Here is a 9,853-nt window from a genome sequence, read left to right on the forward strand (position 1 = left end):
GGAGGCTGGGGATTAGGCAATTAGTGTGGAATTCATAATTTACCAATTTCAAAAAAAATAAAAAATAGTGTGGAATTCACTCAAGGAACTTGTTTTCTCTAATTCTACTAGGGAAGTCATTTTCTACATTTTTAAGGAACTTCCTTTCCTAGAGATTTTTTCCCCAAAATTTTGTCCAACCAAACATGAGAAAATTGAAAAACATAGAGAAATCGGACTTGAGTATTGTGTTGAAGTCATTTTTCATTTTTGTCTCATAAGTTGAGATGGTAGAATCATAAAATAATCTCCATATGACTTTGATTTTCACCAAGGAGAGTTGTATTAACAGAGGCTCTACAGAGGTGCTAACCTGGTATCAATATTCTTTTAGTGTAATTTTGAAAAGGTGATAAACAAGAAAAGAAGCAAAATCCTTTTGGACAGATTTTAATTTAAGGAACAATACTTCCAATATAGGACAGACTACAGAGGAAAGCATTTTGCAACAGACCAAAATGGAAACAAGGGGTCAGTTACAAAAGTTAATTGAGATGTTTCTCAACATTGTAGCCACATCATGATAATTTTTTCTAGCATGATCTTTGACGTTCAAGAAGTTACCCAAAACAACATATTCCATGCAGTCACATTCATAAGATGTAATGAGAATAGCATATAGAGTAAAAGAGGGAGGAGAATGTGTCCATCAGCTCTACAAGCACAGAGGAATCTAATCAATCTGTAGTAAGGGAGAGCAGAAGGAACATATTACCTAAAATAGATTGTATGTGCATTGAAATTTCAATAGCATATTTTTAAATTTTATCTCTATGTATATTTTACCAAAATTCACATGAGTTCAGAAGTGACTCTTTAACCACCCAAGGAGAGAAGTTCTCACACAGAAAATGGCACTTGCCACACATGAGTTTTCCAGGAAGATATCTCAAGTCTCAACAAGGATAGAAGATTTGAAACAGCAAATGACAATTTTGCAGTGGAAATGCAAAACCTGATCTAGTCATCCAACTACTCCACTTGTCCCCAAAACCCATCATCGACATAATAGAATCCAGAAATCCTAATTTCGCATGATTATAAGCTTTCTTAATATCCAAATTGCATAAAATTCCCCACACACCTTTTCTTTCTAGAGTTAACCACTTCATTGGTCACAAAAGCAGCATCCAATATCTGTCTTCCTTCCATAAAACCGTTCTGAGAACTGGAGACCGTCTCATCCAGAACCTTTTTAATTTATTTGAAAGCACCTTAAATAAAATCTTGTAAATGCTTCCTACCGGACTAATAGGTCTATAGTCCTTTATACTTGTCACACCTTCCTTCTTTGGCACAATAGTAACAAAGGATGCATTAAGACTTTTCTCGAACTCCCCTGAATTCTGAATTCTGCATCGGTCACCAACAGCTCACATTTGACTATCCTCCAACATTGTTGGAAAAAAGCAAAAGAGAATCCATCAGGACTCGGAGCCTTGTCCCCCAGACAACTAACCACCGCTTCCCTCACCTCTTCTTCTATAGCCCAACCACTCCCTCACCCCCTCCCCTATTTGGTTAAATACTAGCGCCCCCCAGAATTTTGGTCTCCATCTGATATCTTTTAGTAGCCCAGTGACTCAGGCAATACATTTTTTAGCCATTTTATTCTCGTGACAGGGAAATTTCCCCATGGAACTAAGAAGAGATGTCTATAGATATTTCATCAAAAGACATAACATGGCATTCAACAACTTCTTTGCTAAATCCATACATGTGATCAAGTCACAATATGTCAGAAAGTGCAATAACAATTATCCTGTTACAATAAATAGACACATAGAAATATATACATTAAGATGCCAATAACCTATAGGTCAAGATAAAATACCAACTTATTCTATTTGGAAATACTTTGAAAATACTCTCCACACAATTTCTTCTTTTTCCTCTGTGTAAAAGGCAATGTGGTTAACAGAACACCAAATCTCAGGTAAGCTTCCTATAGACTTCTCAACATAACTAGAAAGCCGCAATCTGAAAGCACTTTTAAATAAATTTTAGGAATGCTAGTAAAGGCAAAATTAGTTATTTTCGACACCTTTGAGATTTATCCTACCCTTATCTTCCTGAACTCTATAGTGTTCCATTGTTCTTTAGATGTTTTTAGCTGGTACAATTATCTTACAATAGTAGAAAAGACAGAACTTTTGACTACTTTGATGTGCGTTACTCGAGCTGAGGATCTTTCGGAAATAGTTTCTCTACCTCCACAAGGTAGGGATCTGTGAACACTCTATCCCAGAGCCCTGCTTATGGTACTACATTGGGTTTGTTGTTGTTGTTAGCAGAGAAGATGAACACCTCTCATGGAATGTCGGAACACCTGTTACAAGTTCCTGCATCCAAATACAAGACCAGTGATCCAAAACAATTCAGTTTCTGGTAATTCATATTCGCTACTGGTTTTGATTTTGCAAAATTTAGGTTCCACAGTTTTTAGTTACCAAAAAAATGAAATACCTGATCCCTGTTTGATAAAATAAACAGAAAAATTGAGCCGTGTGGTAGAAAGGAAAATTACCACCTCAAACCCTGAGTGAATTCCCACCTCAAACTTCAACGCTGTTGGTAGAGGGGAAAATTTTAGAAAATTGCCCAGTCCCTTGGAATGATGATGACTTCTGTCCTTAGTACACCAGAAGTGTTTTCTTCATCCATGAAAAAGAGAACTACATAAACAAATTTTATAGTCCTGTTAAATTTTCCAGTGTTTTACTTGGATTAGAGGAAAATATGGACTTTGTGTTGTATTATATCACCAAAAGGATACCCGTACTTGCAATCTTTGCATATGATATGTGTTTATCTTAAAATTTAGTCCATCAACCAAAGCATGCCACAAACTACTAAACAAGTCTCACATAAAATCCAACTTTTCACCTTTGGTATATCACTTGTAGGTTTGTATTTCGGTGGCAACATATGCTGACTTAGAGATGAATGTCGAATTATCAACGAGGATTTTCGTCTGATCGTAGTAGGGTTGTTAGAAACCTGCAACCACAACAGTAGAAATTTTCATAATAGCCTACAACTTCTGTTTTCACGTTAAACATAAACAGTATGAGTTTAACAATAAAAGTGCAGCTATAAAAACATTATCATGTCTGATACTTTGGAGAGTTTGTTTGGAACTTGGACAGCTATATTGATGTTTACATCTTATTGAAGAAATACTGAAATTAATTAGAATAAACCTACTTGATGCAGTAAAACCAAAAACTGTCTTTCAAGGTGCATAACATTTATAGCAATAGTAATGAGGCATCCCAAAACATCATGTAACTTCTAGTGAGTATGATACTTGGTTTAAGACCAATGAACACATCTAGGAGCAACATTAATTATGCTTAGTTGTTCAGAAATGTGAACTTACAGGTAAACTAGAAATTCCATACTGGATGGATGTTGCCAAATTCAGGTGCTCTACCGAGATTTGGACTGAAGGTTGTGTTTCAGCAGGAGGCGTAATTGGTGATGGATTCACTTCCATGATTCTAGGAAAAGCAGGAGGCATAATTGGTGATGGATTCACTTCCATGATTCTCGGAAAGTAAGACCTGCAAATATGTTAAGGTATAGCTGGTGCATGAGAAAGTACAAATAAAGGATCACAGAGGCAAGAAAAAGAAGAGACAGACCCCTCTTGGGCACCGATTTCTTGCAAGTAATTTTCAGCATCCAAAGCTGCCATGCACCCTACAAAAGCATGCCCCAAAAGAAAGAACAAAAAGAACGTTAAGCCATATGTTATCTCAAGAGAAACAAGAGGAGTCAAGACACAGTTTGTTGCATTCAAAGACAAAAGTGATAAACAAAGCAAAAGCACATGGATATAATCATCACAAATACCAAAGTACTGAGTGTCAAAGATGTTAAGGTTACCAATACGAGTATGCCAAGGATGCTGATACATATAGCAAGAAAATGTTTTAAAAAGAAAAAGGCCAGAGACAATTAAAAAAATAACAATCTAGGCACCAAAGACAAAGGTACCAACGTTACAAAGCCCACCCAACAGACATCATCTCACAAGGTTCTCACTTCTCCATATGTACACTGCATCCGACAGGCATCATATTTCTTTCACAAGTACATAAGCATAATGTACAATGCAATGCTGAATGGGAAAGGCCAATAGATCATTGTTCAAGAACGTCTTAGTAGGATTTTGAGACACATATCTGTAAATTAGTAACCAGAAGAAGAATAAAACTATCAGGTTAAAACGTGGCTGTGGAGTAATAACTTAGGCAGTGGAAATAAAAAGAATGTCAGGAAAGTCTAGAAGTCAAAATTAGGAATTTTATAACTCACGCAGTAAGTAAAACAATAAATGGTTAAGTTTGATACTCACTGTTGGTCATTGATACTTGGCTGACCACCTCCTTGTCCAATTTCTGAGCAACTAGACCCTTCTGAAAAAACAGGTGCTAGGAGGATTAGTTACATGGATTACAATCCAACATACTATCAACCTCAAAAGAGCAAGGCAAACTGCACGAAGTACCTGTTGATGGGTGAGAAGCGTTGGTTGTTGGAAGTGTTGCTCCAACTTTAGGAGTCATTTCTGGCTGCAGAGGACCAAAGAACAAAGGCTGCAAGAGTAGCAATAGCTTAGATGTACAACACCACAGTAGAAGTGCTTCACCAATTTTATAGACCATAAGGTGTGTTTTATATTATTTATATATGACAGAAAGTCAATGGCAGAGAGGTATAAATGAGATCTAACTGCACATACGATCAGAAACACTTAGAAGTATTTTAACTAGCAGCAAGTGGAGTGCTTGAAACATAATGTCGATTGTGGATGGCCTCCTATAGTTAAAACAGGAGAGGGAGAAAAGTTCTTTTGACAAAACAGGAGTGGCCTGATAGTTTTGTTAACTAAGTATACGTGGAAGGTGACACTGAACATGGAGACAGTGGAGATTGTTATGTGATAGAGTGGCAGATGTTGATAAAGCCCATGGATTCCTTAATGGAGAAAAGGTGGATGTAGTGGAAGAACTGGAAGTTGGTTTTAAAGGTGAAAATGGCCTTGAATGGATCCATGGAGAAAGGAGAAACATCTGAGGCACTAGATTCAACTCTACTTCCAGTGCACAAGAGTTTATTAATGATGTGTTGGGGGAAATATATGGAAAATGAACTGCTGTGACTTCGGAAATGGGTAGATGCAGTTGCTGTAGAATTTTTCATTTTATTGTGTCAAGCCCTGTTCTTTCCACTGCAAATGTACTTAAAATGGGAATAAAAAGGTTGATCAACAGTTGATTGGTTAAATACTAGTGATTTGAAAGGCCTAGTGTTGTCGATGACACTCCCTGTGTGTTGGAAACACTAAATGAAGACTAACATTTCTGACCTGCAAATTCACCCACCATGAAGTATAAAAAGTGTTAATTGAATGCAAGGTAGATTTCTTTGTTATCTACAGATAAGATAACAAGTTAAGGACACCTTTATTACCTAACTGGTAGTCCTCAAACCTCAACTCCTCCTGGCTTTTTTCTTGATAAGTCTGCATTCCACAAATGGATTGAATTTCTCCACCTCCGGGTCTTGTGCAATCTATCTCTGGAGTTGCAATGTATGATGTTGTTCTACTTCCTTTCAAACTAATACTAAATGCGGACTTTCCAAAACCAGAGCTCTTGAGCAAAGGGTGTTGTACTTTCTTTTCCTAGTTTGCAAATTTGATCGAGATTGAACACTTAAGATATCTAAAAATATGAAGTAGGAACAAATAGTACTTAGTAGTATTTAATAAAAGCTCAACAAGGATTTCAGATGAATATAGAACATATAGATTACAGAAGAGAACAAATTAAGGATACCTTTATCACCTAACTGGTAGTGCTAGAACCTCAACTCCTCCTGGCTTTTATCTTTATAAGTCTGCATTGTATTCCACAAATGGATTGAATTTTTCCACTACCAGGTCCTGTGATATCGTTCTCTAGAATTGCAATATATGATGTTATTCTACTTCCTTTCTGATTAATGCCAAATGCTGACTTTCCAAAACCAGAGTTCTTAAGAAAAGGTGGTGTGTACTTTCTTTTCCTGGTTTGCAAATTTGATCAAGATTGAACACTTAAGATATCAAAAAATATGATGTAGTAATAAATAGTACCTAGTGGTATTTAGTAAAAGCTCGACAAGGATTTCAGATCAATATAGAGCATACAGATTACTCATTACAGAGCAAAATTCTCCCTCGAAACATTGATTAATCTGCTCCAATACATGAGAAAATGGACAATAAAGTTAACCTTGCACCCTGACATGGATACTGCTGGTTGGCCAAAGGAGTATGAATCAAGTCTAGGGATGCCAAAGTGTGAGTTGCTTGAAACAACAAATGCAGGAGCTCTTGGATATCCAAGTATGGAGGAATCTGAGACATTGACATCCCTGGACCACACTAGAGGTTCATTGACCACACTAATAAAGTCATATTTCTTTCCAAATGTAGGTAAAGTGGACGAACCCATAGATACGGTTTGTGTTTGACCAGATGTAGCATTTGTTGCTGCATTAAGTCTAATGGCCCTGCAGTCCGGAAAGCAGATTGAATTGATTTTCTAATCACTAATTAAAGATAACTACAAGCATGAATACCTGGCACAAGATCGGTTCTAGAAATTGTAAGCAATAACACTACCCACCATAAGAAATCCCACTGATGTACTGCAGTTATTACTAACATTTTTTTAGAAGCGTACAACTCAAGAAGCATAGCTACTTCCACAAGGAGCAGATTTAGCTTTTCGACCAATTCCAAAGCCACCTTGCTTCTCTAGAAAAGTAAATATGATATTTCTCCTTTCATGAAATTGGCAGTATTAAGTGTAGCATCTATTAATTCCAATCCTCACTTGGACCACAGGCGAGAAATAATGCTATAATTAATCCCATTTGGCAAAGAAATCATTGGGAAAAACATATTCAAAGAGTGTGTGTAGGTCATTCCCTATTTCCCATGCAATAGCCTATGTGGTCTTTCTTCTGAGACATAGGAATGTACCAAAATCAAGCTAGAAACAGAATTAAGTTTTAATTAATCTTTGAAAAATATGCAAGAAAGTTGAAAAATACGTTGTTAGAGTATATGAAAACAAATTCTTGTTATCAAGAACCGCTTACAGGTCTCAATCTTTTTTCCTTTTTTTTTCTTATAGTAGTGTTAATCTACGTCATGCCACTTATCTTGGATCCGCGCTACATCGATTGTTGAACCTGATTTCAACTATATTGATTCATATGTTTATGTAGTAATGTATCCACCTAGTAGACTATGTGTACTAATTAATACCAAGAATGTTCTCTTGGGATTACAATATATAGAAACAGATATATAATGGATTTGGAAAAGGGGAAATTAAACGGCATAAAAAATATATCAACTAACAAGAACTAATCACAAAGAAAAGGGTACCAAGAAAAAGGAAGAAGAAGAGAGCAACATTCCCAGATTCAGTTTTCTGGAATCAAGAATGCAAGAAAGTGGAGAAATTGTGTTCTCAAGAACAATGTACGAGAATATGGAGATTGGACCGACCACATAAACTATCAAGTAACAGGAACCAACATGCAAGTAATGAAAGAAAATTTACAAAAACTCATAAACACAGGACACAATGCATCAAAAGCCCTAAAGAATGAAATTTTACTCACTTGTAGCCGTGAATATCGACGACAGACAGACAAAACAAAGAAGAAGAACCTTTTGATTGTCAATGTTTTGGAATGGCGATATTAGCCGATATATAGAGAAGAAGAAGAAAGGTTGCATGATCTTTCTTAACCGTGTTTAGCTTGCTGTTTAAACGAATATGTTTTAGGCTTATTGTTTAAGCTAATATCCTTCTTATATATAGTAACGGATTAAAAAACAGTTTTTTAATCCTCAATTATTACTTAAAATACACTAGATACAAAAATTCAGACTTATTATTTTATTTTATTTTAATTTATGCAACATAGATAGAATTAGGAGAGTCAACTAAATGTTTAAATATTTTTTATTGTTAATTATTTATATAATACTTTTCAAAATACTTTTCAAATAATATATGTGGCACATGTGATATTTAGATAGTTCATCAATTTTTTTAATATATTTATTTAAATATTTTAAATTATTAATTATTGTGATTTATGTTGCATATGTGAAATTTAGAGAGTTAATCAATTTTTAATATATATTTTTAAACAAAGAAGAAGAAGAGCCATTTTGTTTTGGAATGGTGATATATATAGAGAGAGAGGAGGAGAAGAAAGGTTGCATAATCACTACGCAGATATTAAACTGTAAGCGTGTTGATTGTTATTTAAGATAATATCCTTTCCAGTTTACTGTTTAAGCTAATATTATTCTCATTTATAATAACTAATTAAAAATCACGTTTTTCCCTCAACTATTACTTAAAATAAACTATACACAAAAATCCATGTTTTTTTTTATTTTAATTTATGCAACATAGATAAAATTAGGAGAGCCAACTAAATTTGTAAATATTTTTTATAGTTAATTATTTATATAATAATTTTCAAAGTACTTTTCAAATAATATACGTGGCACATGTGACATTTAGATAGTTCATCAATTTTTAAAAATATATTTATTTAAATATTTTAAATTGATAATTATTGTGATTTATGTTGCACATGTGAAATTTAGAGAGTTGAATCATTTTTTTTTAAAACAAATAAGAAGAAGAGCCCTTTTGTTTCGAAATGGTGATATATATAAACAGAGAGAGAAGAAGAAGAAGAAAGGTTGCATAACCACTACACAGATATTAAACCGTAAGCGTGTTATTGGTTGTTTAAGATAATATCATTTCCAGCTTACTGTTTAAGATAATATCCTTCTCATATATAATAACTAATTAAAAAACATGTTTTTCCCTCAATTATTACTTAAAATAAACTAGATGCAAAAATTCAGGCTTATTTTTATTTTATTTTAATTTGTACAACATAGATAGAATTAGCAGAATCAACTAAATGTTTAAATAATTTTTATTGTTAATTATTTATATAATTTTTTTCAAAGTACTTTTCAAATAATATATGTGGCACATGTGATATTTAGATAGTTCGTCAATTTTTTAAATATATTTGCTTAAATATTTTAAATTGTTAATTATTGTGATTTATGTTGCATACGTGAAATTTAGAGAGTTAATCAATTTTTAATAAAAAAAATTTAAACAAAGAAGAAGAAGAAGAAGAAGAGCCCTTTTGTTTCGAAATGGTGATATATATAGAGAGAGAGAAGAGAAGAAGGTTGCATAATCACTACGCAAATATAAAACTGTAAGCATGTTGCTGATTGTTTAAGATAATATCCTTTCCAGCTTACTGTTTTATCTAATATCCTACTCATATAGATTAATTAAAAAAATGGATTTTTTCTCAACTATTATTACTTAATAAACTAGATACAAAAGTCCAGGCTTATTATTTTCTTTGTTTTAATTTATGCGAATTATACAAACGTGACAAATTATACAAACGCAGCGAATTATATAAACTCTAAGTCAGCTCATGTAATTAATACTTATTGTTAGTCATAAGTGATAATTATAACAAACTATAGCTATGAGTAGTATACATTTGCTTAACCACATAATTTCTCCATTTTAATATACGTTTTCAAGTTGCAATCTAGAAAGTATAAAATAAAATTTGAAGAATATCATTAAGGTAAATTCCTTATACTTTACGATCTCAGACTTTATAAATAGTCAATAGCAATGAAAAACTACAAACCGTCCACATTTAAAAAAGA

At 33.7% G+C, this 9,853-nt stretch overlaps 1 protein-coding gene across 3 annotated transcripts in view; it reads right to left on the minus strand.

Annotated features, from left to right (window-relative positions):
- The window catches only part of LOC102588797 (nuclear pore complex protein NUP98B-like), a 15,597-nt gene extending 9,723 nt beyond the window's left edge, over positions 1-5,874 (minus strand). The window contains exons 1-7 of one of the 3 annotated variants that reach the window (XM_015309571.1): positions 5,521-5,873; positions 4,556-4,643; positions 4,403-4,463; positions 3,687-3,744; positions 3,422-3,605; positions 2,926-3,039; positions 2,251-2,714 (exon numbers count right to left, since the gene is read on the minus strand). In XM_015309571.1, the coding sequence (XP_015165057.1) occupies positions 2,673-2,714; positions 2,926-3,039; positions 3,422-3,605; positions 3,687-3,744; positions 4,403-4,412 (408 nt within the window). In that variant the 5' untranslated portion in view covers positions 4,413-4,463; positions 4,556-4,643; positions 5,521-5,873 and the 3' untranslated portion in view covers positions 2,251-2,672. Of the gene's footprint in view, positions 1-1,510; positions 3,040-3,421; positions 3,606-3,686; positions 3,745-4,402; positions 4,464-4,555; positions 4,644-5,520 lie in introns of those variants that run through there. The other 2 variants (XM_015309569.1, XM_015309570.1) reach the window with 2 other exon arrangements.
- Positions 5,875-9,853: the final 3,979 nt, after the last annotated feature.

Source organism: Solanum tuberosum, unplaced genomic scaffold (assembly GCF_000226075.1).
Source record: "Solanum tuberosum cultivar DM 1-3 516 R44 unplaced genomic scaffold, SolTub_3.0 scf00105, whole genome shotgun sequence".
Lineage (NCBI taxonomy): Eukaryota > Viridiplantae > Streptophyta > Magnoliopsida > Solanales > Solanaceae > Solanum > Solanum tuberosum.